General features: G+C 41.9%; 1 protein-coding gene across 1 annotated transcript in view; it reads left to right on the forward strand.

Annotated features, from left to right (window-relative positions):
* Positions 1–13,418, forward strand: part of THADA (THADA armadillo repeat containing) — a 579,731-nt gene that overhangs the window by 226,001 nt on the left and 340,312 nt on the right. The window contains exon 26 of the mRNA XM_044289288.1: positions 3,340–3,431. Coding sequence (XP_044145223.1) covers positions 3,340–3,431 — 92 coding nt within the window. The remainder of the gene's footprint in view (positions 1–3,339; positions 3,432–13,418) is intronic.

Genomic DNA, 13,418 nt, shown 5'->3' on the forward strand with positions numbered 1-13,418 from the left:
CACTGGCCATACCACTAAAAACATACCACCTGTAATCCATTAAAAACCATTTTGATATGCACTTCTATATGTACATTGCAGTTTCTAACCTAGCTTTGCTGTTGGCTTCATTCATTTCAATATTGGACAGAGTAGAAGTAAACCTGAATTGTAGTGGCCCTATACTTCCTCCCTGCTGAGAGCAAAAGATCATAATATAGATATAATTGTGCCAGAATGGAAAATCTGATTCCTGGGACCCCAACTGATCCTGTTATCACATATAAATGGAGCAGCAGGTTAAGCAGTTTTATTCTCTGTGGGACTACTGGAAATAGCTGAGCGCTGTACTCTATCTCTGACAGGCCCATAGAGAATGAATGGTTGACCATTCATATGGGCAAAGGAGATAAGTTTGTATCTTGGCACAACCCTTTTAAATATCTTACCCAATGGGAAATTACAAGCCGTTTGTGTATCTCTAGAGGGAACTGGCTAGCTAATAAGGCCCTGTGATTACAGCAGCCTCAGCATTGATTCATGTTTCCCTCTACAGTGGGACCAGGTTGACAAATGTTGTGTAAACTAGAAGGCTTGTAGAAACGGTATCCGACTTTTGCTTGACTATCTTTTAACATGCCAGACAGTGATAGCAACATGGATAGGTTTGCAAACAGGCGGCAGTTCTGAAAGGAAAGACTTTGCTTTGCTCTCAGATTCCCATGTGCAGTAAATTAATTGTAAATGGCGAATAATATTTTATATGTATATTTTACTACCACTTTCCCCTCCCTAAACCAAATTTTAGGGTGTCAAGAAAAACCTGCTCTTGTTTGTAGAGCGTCCATTTCTAAGAACAAAATACATTGTCCCTTGCATGACATCCAGTATGCAAAAACATTTTAGTTCTTTTTGGTAGTTTCCCCAGGGATATCCTTCAAAATCCAGCTTTTCTGTTCCTGGGGAGTTCTCTTCCAGAAAAAAAACCAAAAAACATTACAAATGCATTGCCCTCTTTACCCATTGGCAGAATTTTTAATGCAAACAAACAAGTTTTATAGAACACAAACACTCTTGAAGGCGCGGTAACAATGAACAAAGCTGCCAAACCTGGCAGCTGCCACCAGGTTTTATGGATATGACAGATGCAAACCTGGCAAGTAAATCAGACACCAGTGCCGCTATCTATGGGAATTTAGAGATAAAAACATGCCGACTCAGCAGAATGAAGTAACATAAACATCGTAAACTGATTACGAGCGCCGAGAGGTAGAATACGCCTTTGTCCTCCGACAAAGTGTCACTGTGGTTCAGGCCTTGTGACCATCTAATAAGCATCATCCTTACAAAGACACTAAGGTCTGAAACTGGGTTTTCGGGCCTTTGCAAGAAGTCTCATCATAACCTTGTGTTTCTATTATGCCTTCTAGGCCAAATTTATGGTGTGGTTTAGATATATTTTGCCATTTCTTAGAAAAGTCCTAAAATGCAACAAATCTATTAACGGCTTGCCCCATTTTTGTGTGTGAAATGCTGAAGTAAAGTATACCAGCCATAAGAGATAGTGCTAGGAGAGCAATTGTCTCTAATATCTAGTTAATGTATAATTCTGATTTTATTCTATCTAAACTTACAAAATGATTACTAAAATTGGTGTAGGGTCTACGCCATGCATAATGAGTGGATGATCAGATTTTCTGAATTATTTGCCATTACTTAGCAAGCCAGACCATAGATAGCCCATCAGACCATCAGTATTTCCTAATACTAGAAACCAGCATCAAGTAGCAGTGACCAGAGTTATGACCAGATTGGCTGATTGTCTAATGTGTGTGGAGCTATCCTGTCCCCAACAGCAGATGTGAGGGTAAAGAATCATTGGGCATGTTGCGTCTCAGACGAGTCTTGGCAGAAGTTTTTTTTTTCCCCTCCCTTTCCCGAGCTGAGTGTGAGAAAGTCTGGGAAATACCTGGTTTTGTTTGTGTATAGGCAGCTAACCCATAGGGAATCCCGAAATCTCAGTTGAATAGGGGAGCACCAAGTTTTCTACAGCCACATAATAAGACATCGGTATTAGAAATGGCACATGCTAGGTGGTGGTGATGGGGAGGTGTTACCCTATTCCAGATTTTGCATTGAGGCCCGGGAGCCTCATGTTGCTCCTCTGTCAGGCAGGGTTTGGCTTTTACCTGTCTAATGCTATGACTCTCACTGAGGTAAGTGGCACCATGGCCTATCTTCCTAGGAATAGTATGTGAATGGACATTTGAATGTGGGTGTGAGTAGAGTTAGAGGTTTTCTGGGACTTAAATATTGATGATCTATCCTCAGAATAAGTCATCACTATCTGATTGGTGGGGTCCAACTTTCGGGAACCCTGCCGATCAGCTGTTGGAAGCAGCCGTTATGCTTGGGAGTAGCACGGCTTTTCTGCAGCTTAATCCTATTCAAGTGAATGAGATTGAGCTGCAGTAGCCTGCACAGTCGCTGCCTAATGTACAGCGCCATGCCCGGCAGCGCTTACTCGTCCTTTAGACTGATTAGCTAGCCATCAGTATTTGAGTCCTGGAAAACCCCATTAACGCTCCTATATAGCTCTAGGTCCCCCTTTCACAAGTCCTGGAAAACACCTTAAGGGTCCATTCACACGTCCGTTGTTTCTTTCCTGATCTGTTTAGTTTTTTGTGGAACAGCTCTGCACCAGATCTGGACCCATTCATTTTCAATGGGTCCTGAAAAAAATTGGACAGCACAATGTCAGATTTTTTTTCAGGACCCATTGAAAATGAATGGGTACAGATCTGGTCCAGATCTGTTCCGCAAAAAACAGAACAGATCAGGAAAGAAACAACGGACGTGTGAATGGACCCCTACTGTTCATCAGACCAAATGAGTTTTTGAACCAGTAGCTGTAGTAGATGTAGTGTGTCTATTACAGCATTAATATGTACATATTTAGATTTGTGCTTCGGTTTTATGTTTCTTCTACGGCTTATTGGATCGGCTTTTGTTTTTGCTCGCCTGATCCTTCCTCCATATTGAAGCTATCCCTTACTAAACACATTTCTGGGCCTTATGATGAAAATATTGAAAAGCCGAGGTTGGCGTTGATCCACTTGTGTGCACTTTTGTGTCATTGGTTGGAAATCGGTTTGTTGAAAAATTCCTTCTCGATCATTAAAATAAAAGCCGATTTTGAGGTTAGGTGGTCTGTAAGTGCTTCAGAATATTGTGACTACACGCCTGTTTCTTAAAATTTGTTCTGGGGTGTGTGTTTTTTGAAGAGAAAGTCCTGTAGGCATCTGCAAGTCTTTTTTCCCTTCGTGATATTTAGTTTTAACCGTTTTCTGTTGACATTAGGTGAGAAATTCCTCCACGCTTCTCTTCAGCACGCTGATTACACGAATATTTGGAGTCAAGAGAGGAAAAGATGAGCGCTCCAAAAAAAACAGGTAAGCCCCACTTGAAACGAGCATTATTTGTGAAAAACAATATCTCGGCCAACACCAATTTGAGAAGGTTTGCCGGCTTTCAGGGATTTATCTGCCGACTAATGTTACAAAAAAACCTTTCTACTTCTTTCTTGTTTACTTCATTTGCCAAACCTAAAAACCCGGTCTACAAACATAATCTGCTCCTTAAATCTCTCGTTTACGAACTGTAATAATAAAAAAGAAATCTCTCTGCCAAACAGATGAGATTAATCACTTTCGATGTCACCCGTCTGAAGTTAATTAGCGCTGCATATGATATGAGTAAATCTAATTCTACAGTTCGGCTACAAAGTCATGGTCGCTGGCGTCACCTTCAAGTGTAGGAGGCTTTGTTTTTTAATGCTGTTTAGTATATACAGTATAGGATTTCCAGCCCGTTGGGTTGTAACTGATCACGAGTGTCAACGTGCTGGATCCTCGTCTACTTTTATTATGTGCAGCTTTTGTTGTATGTATGTAATGTCATAAATAAAATGCTATAAAACTACACAGCAGAATGATGGCTAAATGACTTCACCATTTTCTAGACTCTTTTGTACCATAGGGTTTGTTGTACGTTACGTAATAGGCCTGAAGAAGGTTCATTGCAATCCCAAAATGTCCAGTCTGGTTTAAATAAAGCTTTTATGACCGTTAAACTAAACCGTAACTAATGACACATCAGAAGTTTTGATCGAGGGATTCTGGGTGCTACACCCCTACTGATTGCAAAAAACAAAGCATTGGAAGCTTTGACCACTGTGTCCCTTTGACTGTGATCAACTCTGTATTACGTCAAAAGTTTTATTAAATTTTAGTTACACATTTTAGCAACCATATTATGGCCTTGATGCTCAGAGGTATTGCAGTTCTACAAAGCCGGACTTTTAATCTTCATAGCACCCAATAGGGATCTGAGAATGTAGATCCTCAGCAGGTCCAGTGATGGTGAGGAAACAGGAGCACTTGGAGCACATTGGTTTCCTTATACCAACAGAAGCTATATGTGATCAGATTCCCATGGTTGGAATTTTTGGTTCCCTTGGAAGGCAGTGGCTGGTTCTGTACCTAATCTCCTCGTCAGGCTTTTTGTGCCTATTTTACATTCCACCCAGCTGACCTCTTCTCTATTGTAACCACCATCTATTGCAACGAGCATCCATATTACGGCCCTGATACCCAGATTTACCACAGTTCTACAAAACTGGACCTTAATCACCAAATGGCTGTATAGTGATTTAAGTTTGTAGAACCTCAGGAGGTTTGGTGTTAGGTGGGAAACAGTGGCACCTGAAATACATTGTATATCTGTAAAGAATAAATCAAGGCAACTGGACGTACTGTAGATTTCTTGAAAACGTTTCAAGAAATCTACAGTACGTCCAGTTGCCTTGATTTATTCTTTATAGATATACCATGACCTGGATAAATGAGAACCTTTACACTTTTACAGACATACTTAAATACATTGGTTTCCTTCACCTACCTAGAGAAGCTTTATCCGATTGGATCTCCATGATTGTTTTTTCTGGATTCCTTGGAAGGCAGTGGAGGGTTCAGTCTTATCATGTCAAGTGTCCTCTCCTGCACTTTAACCACCATCAAATTTTTAATTGCTTATCTATTTATTTTTTTATTTTGTGTTGTCTTCTTGGTGCTTATCTTGCTTTTTTTTTTTTTTTATAATTATCTGCGGAATGAACTTTATGATGTCAGTTCTTCATAATGGACTTTCGCTTTGACATGACAACAGAAACTTCATAGGGTGATTCCTAAGGCTGCTTTCACACTAGCGTTCATGGGTCCGTTCGTGAGCTCTGTTTAAAGGGGCTCACGAGCGGACCCGAACGCCTCCGTCCAGCCCTGATGCAGTCTGAATGGATGCGGATCCACTCAGACTGCATCAGTCTGGCGGCGTTCAGCCTCCGCTCCGCTCGCCTCCGCACGGACAGGCGGACAGCTGAACGCTGCTTGCAGCGTTCGGGTGTCCGCCTGGCCGTGCGGAGGCGTGCGGATCCGTCCAGACTTACAATGTAAGTCAATGGGGACGGATCCGTTTGAAGATGCCACAATATGGCTCAATCTTCAAGCGGATACATTGAAAGTCTGGACGGATCCGTCCGAGGCTATTTTCACACTTAGCTTTTTTTTGCCATTTTAATGCAGACGGATCCGTTCTGAACGGAGCCTCCGTCTGCATTATTATGAGCGGATCCGTTCAGAACGGATCCGATCGAACGCTAGTGTGAAAGTAGCCTTAGACAAGATGTTCTAACATGTCACCAGATGGGATAGAAGTTTACATCATCAGGGGTCCAGGAGCTGGAACCCCTTCTAATGTTAGCTCAAACTTGACTCAATGTTTTTTGTAAGCAGAGAGATGGGCTCAAATGTTGTCCACCTCTGTATTGCAATGGATGAAAGTTGTGGAAGCTAAGAAATTAGCTAGAAAGGCATCTCCTGGTTCAGTCAGTGATGGAATCCGATTATTACTGAAAATTAAATGGCACGTAATAATAATCTTTATGTAGCCCCCACATATTCTGCGGAGGTATACAATTGGAGAAATAACACAAGGTTGATTGTCAATTAATCAAAACTAGTTAACAAACCATGAGCCAAAAGGGCATAAGAGCCATCAGAACAACAGAAATCTCAAATCACCCTGACTTTAGTAAGCTAGTGGGTTCCATCAAGTATGGAAACCATGATGTCCAAGTGAACATAGCCTCAATCTATGGAGTGTGTTGGTGCTTCCCCTCAGGCTCTTTGGTGGTTTTGATGGAAGGAATAATGTTGCAGACGTCACTATTCTTGCCGTCAAAACTGCAGGATGGCACATGGATGGTATCAGTAGGCAATACTGGATTCATCTATGGAGTGTCCTGTATTAGTTCTTCACTCTGATCCAGAGCAGATGCGCTTCTGGAACGGCACATCATTGCTGGCAGCTTGTAAGCAAAGACCACCGGAGACTACCGAAGCATCCATGCTAGATTAGGGATGAAATGAAGAGTTGAGTACTGTTTTTTTTTTATTTTATTTTTTATGTAATTCATAACTTTTTCTACTTTTTTTTTTTTCCAACTGGTGGTCTAACTTCCTATGTTATTTGTACCTAACACTTGCATGGTCGCCAACATATCTGAAGAACTACAGTAGGTGTTATTCGTTGTGTAGTGTTCTTTACATTGACCTTTCGGGTGAAGACCAACCGATTAAATATCTGTATAGAACCAGCCTTCGGAAGGAGATACGTTGTTTTGGTTGGACACCCTTTGAAATTCAAGCATCATACTGCATTATAGAACCAACTGAGAGATCTCAGTCTTGCAGGGTCTTGAGGCTTTTTTCCTTATTTGATTGTAATTAGGAGATATTTGTTAAGAGAACAAGCTTGGGTCGCAAGTTTAGAGCAATATTTTCAATCCCAGTTGTACGTAGGCCAGGAAGAATGTGTCCTCTGACTTATTTTAATATGATTTGGAATTGCCAGTTTAAACAGTCCCAAGGACGCCCACCAATAGTCGTTGGGGGAACCTGAGACAAATCCTATGTGCCGATTCCTGAATGAAGCACTATAGTGCTAAAAAGGAATACACTGCTTTATGAAAGACAGCCCATCCTGCCGTATAGTCCACTGCCCATACATGAAAGAATGTAGTGTTTAAGGTCTGAAAGGGCCACATTTGTTTCATTCCTGGATGGTAACGTCTCATATCTCATTGATTTTTATCACAATAAATAGCATGATCCTCTTGAACTGTGAAAGAGTTGATTTTTTTTTTTCATTTTTTTTTTTCGGTATAATTCCCTGAAATGTAATAAGATGTTTGCGAGTGGAGTTGACCTTAAGGTCTACAATTTGATGTGGTCCAGGGTAGGTGCCCCGAGATCTGCATGCAGTCAGGATTGTAATTTATTATTCCTATTATAACTTGGTCTTACGACTTGCATAAGGACGTGTAGCTTGTGGAAATGGAATTGAAACTAAGATGTGCACACTATTTTAATTTCCCTTGCTATTTGATGTTTTTCATACTCAGGTGTTCACGTTTAACCAATGGAAGATACAGTTTTTAATGTATTCGCCAAAGTAACAGAAGTAAATCCTGGAACGAAGAGAAGTAGATGATTTTCCTTTAGGCTGGGGCTACACAGTGATCTTGGGCATGATACCTTTTGTGCGACCAAGAAATGTTCTATACAAGTGCAGTCTGAATGGAGTGGCAGTATGACTCGCAAGTTACTGTGACCCCAGAATCGCAAAAAGTCTGACAGTGTTGGGATTTTTATTTTTTTTTTGCAATTTTGGCACACAAAAAGGCGATGCAATACCTTTAAAAACGACCAAGGTCTTGCTAGATATACCAAAAAGAAAGCAAGGAAGCACACTGGTACCGTGTCAAGCAGTGGGTTATTTTTTTTTTTGGTGTGTGTGTATATGTATATATATATATATATATATATATATATGTGTGTGTATATATATATATATATATATATATATACAGTACAGACCAAAAGTTTGGACACACCTTCTCATTCAAAGAGTTTTCTTTATTTTTATGACTATGAAAATTGTAGATTCACACTGAAGGCATCAAAACTATGAATTAACACATGTGGAATTATATACATAACAAAAAAGTGTGAAACAACTGAAAATATGTCATATTCTAGGTTCTTCAAAGTAGCCACCTTTTGCTTTGATTACTGCTTTGCACACTCTTGGCATTCTCTTGATGAGCTTCAAGAGGTAGTCACCTGAAATGGTTTTCACTTCACAGGCGTGCCCTGTCAGGTTTAATAAGTGTGTATCCACCTGACTTCTCCACAACGCAACTGATGGTCCCAACCCCATTTATAAGGCAAGAAATCCCACTTATTAAACCTGACAGGGCACACCTGTGAAGTGAAATCCATTTCAGGTGACTACTTCTTGAAGCTCATCAAGAGAATGCCAAGAGTGTGCAAAGCAGTAATCAAAGCAAAGGGTGGCTACTTTGAAGAACCTAGAATATGACATATTTTCAGTTGTTTCACACTTTTTTGTTATGTATATAATTCCACATGTGTTAATTCATAGTTTTGATGACTTCAGTGTGAATCTACAATTTTCATAGTCATGAAAATAAAGAAAACTCTTTGAATGAGAAGGTGTGTCCAAATATATATATATATATATATATATATATATATATATATAATATCGAGAAAACAGGACTGCACTCCAAGTTGTGATGAAAAATCAAAGCAGTTTTATTCACCCATATTATGGCACATCTTGCGACGTTTCAGCTCTTGCGAGCCTTTCTCAAGCATAGAGACAGACTGTCTCTATGCTTGAGAAAGGCTCGCAAGAGCTGAAACGTCGCAAGATGTGCCATAACATGGGTGAATAAAACTGCTTTGATTTTTCATCACAACTTGGAGTGCAGTCCTGTTTTCTCGATTATACTATTGGGGATTGCCGTTACCCCCTTTTGGATATTGCACCCACTCTTCAGGCTGGTGCTCCCGTTGGACTTTCTTCATATATATATATATATATATATATATATATATATATATATATATATATATATATATATAAATATAATTATTTTAAATTTTTTTATATATATTTTATATACTATTTGCAGTTAATGCCTTTACCATACGGAACAGGATGGGTAACTTCTGGTCCGCTGGCTTACATTTTTCTAAAGGTTTACTTCATTCAGTTTATTTGCCTTTCTAGTTTATTTTTATCTTCTTGTGGTGTTCGTGTATCTTTAGAAGATGAGTAGGGGGTCGTATATCATTGCTGGAATTTGGTCTTTATGTAGATTTCTGTGTCCACATGAGGAGGAGCATGTACTATAGAAGTTATCGACGTCGCATGGTCAAAAAGTTGTACTCTGCCTTGTGCTCCTCCATGAGACCATCATCAAATAAAAATGCATCAGTGCTGACCCCAGAGCCTCCTCATCTGGCCCATAGTAAAAAAAAAAAATGATAGTGTCCACAAACTTACCCCCTCCTTCATCCATGAGTCCCTTTCCTTACAACCCCAACCACAGGGATAGCAGAAGATATGACATGGGGTTTAATTGTGTGTTTCAGACGACCGGATGGGTCTCCCAGTAACCTTATTATGGGTGTCCTACTGCTGGGACCCCCAACAATCACCTGTAATCTTTGTCAAAATCCTGCGGTACATGTTCAGTTCCACTGCTGCGCAGCCGCAGAGGAAATGAAGGTACCGTATATGCCGACGTATAAGACAACTGGGCGTATAAGACGACCCCCAACTTTTACACTGAAAATATAGAGTTTGGGATATACTCGCCGTATAAGACTACCCCTTTTTCAACACACAGCAGTACATTACTGCATCCCACCACCATCCCTGGGTACCTCTGCCATCCCTGGGTACCTCTGCCATCCCTGGGTACCACTGCCATCCCTGGGTACCACTGCCATCCCTGGGTACCACTGCCATCCCTGGGTACCACTGCCATCCCTGGGTACCACCGCCATCCCTGCATCCCACCGCCATCCCTGCATCCCACCGCCATCCCTAGATACCACTGCCATCCCTGCATCCCACCACCATCCCTAGATACCACTGCCATCCCTGCATCCCACCGCCATCCCATGGTATCACCACCATCCCTGCATCCCACCACCTTTCTTGTCCTCCCTCCCTGCCTCCCAGACCCTAAACATGTGCCACCTATACCCTGAATATGTTTTTGTTATGTTATTCTTCATATTCACATTCACATATGCACATCTGCGCCGCACTTCGATACGCCGCACGGAGATCTCGCACATGCGCAGGAGCGAGATGCGAGCGGCCGTGAGGATCCCATGTATCCACGCTCGCCGCATGAAATCTCTCACATGCGTAGGAGCGAGATGCGAGCGGCTGGGAGGATGGCGGTACAAGGAGCATACAAGGTACAGAGCAGGGGGCGGTATACAAGGTACAGCGCAGGGGGGGCATATGCCGTGGGTTACATCGCAGCTCTCAGCTGCTGGGGATACAAGGCAATAGCCCGGGCTCTCTCTGTTGATAATTCGCGCGTCCCGGCACTGCAGCGCCCGCCATACCTGGCGTATAAGACGACCCCCGACTTTTGAGAAGATTTTCATGTGTTAAAAAGTAGTCTTATACGCTGGAATATACAGTACTTTCTGTAATCAACTGACTGGACCACCAAGGAGAAGCTCTGCAATCTCCAGTCTGGCTAATTGGTGGAGATTCCAAAATTAGAGATACGAAGGTCCATGTTAAGATGTGACCGATTTACGATGTGGATTCCGGAGACATGAAAAAGCCAGCACTTGGTCATCAAGAAATATTTTTTATGGAGTGAACCTTTATAACATATGTGGCTACAACCAGCCCCATAGTCTCATTTCTCGTGGTCTTCAGGATCGGGAAGCTATTCTGCCGGGTGATGTATCTTCTATCTTGGGCAGGTCTTGTAAGAAGTCTCCAGCGGATAACTGATATATTATTCACGAGCGTTGGTGGTAGTTTACCATGTATATTTACAGTAATAACATGGTTAATCAGATGCTAGGAGAGTTTTCCTGGAAAGATGGTGGAATAACCTGCTGCTGTGCACACGCAGATATCCATGTGTTGATGGACAGACAGATATAGAGGTAACGGTGATGTTTGTCATTGACTAGCTTCTTTTGTGGACGCTGATAGTTACATTATCTACGCTCCTTTGGAAAAACGCAGATAACTCATTGTGATCGCACAGTTGTCACAAATGACATACACACCTCTGCTATATCAACACCTTATTTATAATGTTGTTCAGTACCCCATAGTCCTTTTTCATCAGGATGATTAGAAGGGACTTTGTGGTTTCAAAGTTTAGTCTCCTTGTAGGCAGCGTCCACACGGATTGTAAAATCCAGGGATCTGGGGCTCAATCCCTGTAGCTTCATTGCAGATTTTGTTGCAGATTTGCATTGCAAAGGGTGAAATCCGTGGTGGAAATCTGCAGTGTTAGGCCCCTTTCACATGAGCGTGACGGATTAGGTCCAGATGCGTTCAGTGAAACTCGCACCATTTCGCAAGCAAGTTCAGTCAGTTCTGTCTGCGATTGCGTTCAGTTGTTCCGTGTTTTTCGTGCGGGTGAAATATGCATTGATGCTTTTTTCGAAGGTTTACAAACGGCATCTCTTAGCAACCATCAGGGAAAGACGCAGAATATAAAACAGGCTGCGATTTTCACACAGCGTACAAGTGATGCGTGAAAAACAACGCTTATGTATTCAGACCCATTAAAAAGAATGGGTCCGGATTCAGTGCGGGCGCAACGCGTTCCCATCACGCATTGCACCTGCTCGGAAATCACGCTCGTGTGAAAGGGGCCTTACTGCAGGGGTTGTCCAGGATTTACTATTGATGGCCTCTCTTCAGGATCAATATCTGATCGGCGGGGGTCCGACGCCCGGCACCTCCGCCCATCAGCTGTTCTGCGGTAGTTCTGGAGCTAGGACCACACAGTTCTGTCCATTGTGTAGTAGATGGAGCTGAATACGGCAGCGCTGCTCCTGGGGAAGAGGATGGAAGCAACTCTGCAGTAACCTGCTCCGTCCACTACACAATGGACAGAACTGTGTGGTTCTAGCTCTGGAGCAAACCCCCCCCCCCCCTCTCTGGCAAAACCCATCATCTGAAGGTTCATGTGTGTCTGTAATTTGTTACATGGAAATTACTGATTGTGCTATCAAATAACCTCTCTTATACCTATTGGATTGTACAGGCTACTTCTTACACCCCTGCCTTCTTGTAAGAGGAGCTGTCACTCCTCCTGACATCTTTAGCGCCTTGCTTAAAGCTCTGTGTTGCAACTTTACTCTCTTGTTCCTCATAGAGGTGTGCACAGTATCAAGGTGTAGGATCCCAACATCTACTTGTCAATTTGTTCCTCCATTTCTCGGAGGAATAACTGAGGAACAGCACAACACATAATTATTCAAATAGATGCTCTGGAATCCTGGCATTTCCATTATTCTAGAACTATTTAGAGTGTCTGGATAATCTTCTATCACATCGGCACATTTTTTGTATATCAGATAATCGTAGTAGTGGGTAGACCTGCTCCCAGTCCACTCTTCAGCTCTTTTGCACTAAACCATCTCGGATACATTTTCATGTCGTTTCCCATCCCCAGATGAAATCGCTCATTTATCTCGTATGGCTCTCCATTAACCCTTGCTTGTGTTTGGCATGCAGCAGAGCTGAATTTGTCACTCAATTCTTTGGTACCCCATTGTTAGCCCATTCCGTTAATAAGATAATGAAGTATATTTGCCTACAGTTTTACAGTTTTTCGGGTGTGACGACACACTCAGCTCTGCTTTATCTGTAGATTTTTGCTACAAGATCAACAGGTAAAATGCACATTGCAATGCCGGCATTCACCACCAGGTGGCAGTGTTGGCTCATGGATCTTTGACATAGAACTCTACTGTTAATTCCATTCATCTTTGAGAAATCACATTTTGTTTACAGTAATGGGGGGGGGGGGGTATAGTTATAAAGGCCGGGAGCACGTAGAAACACTGCCACATACATTCTCCCCTTGCTATTTTTGTTCTCTCCTGCTTTGCCTGCCAGTTCTGTCCTGCTCTGTGTCACTGTATAGATTCTGCTGTTGCAATCTGTACAATGCTTATGGTAAAGCAGATGGTGAGAAAATGAACACTTTATTGCAAAGGGCCTAATATATAGAAGTATATTTATTTATACCTTGGATAGATTTTATGTGGGTCAGGGTCTTTAGTGGGATTAACATTGATTTAAACATATTTTTTTTAGTACTGTTCAGCACAGGGTCAGCTTAGTCCAAAAATCCAGATCTTCATAATACATTTTGGGCATATATCGTAGGGCCAATGGTAAAATTTTTAAAGTTTTAGATGAAAGGCACTATAACGCGCAAGGGT

This window comes from Bufo gargarizans, chromosome 4 (genome assembly GCF_014858855.1).
Source record: "Bufo gargarizans isolate SCDJY-AF-19 chromosome 4, ASM1485885v1, whole genome shotgun sequence".
Taxonomy (NCBI): Eukaryota; Metazoa; Chordata; class Amphibia; order Anura; family Bufonidae; genus Bufo; species Bufo gargarizans.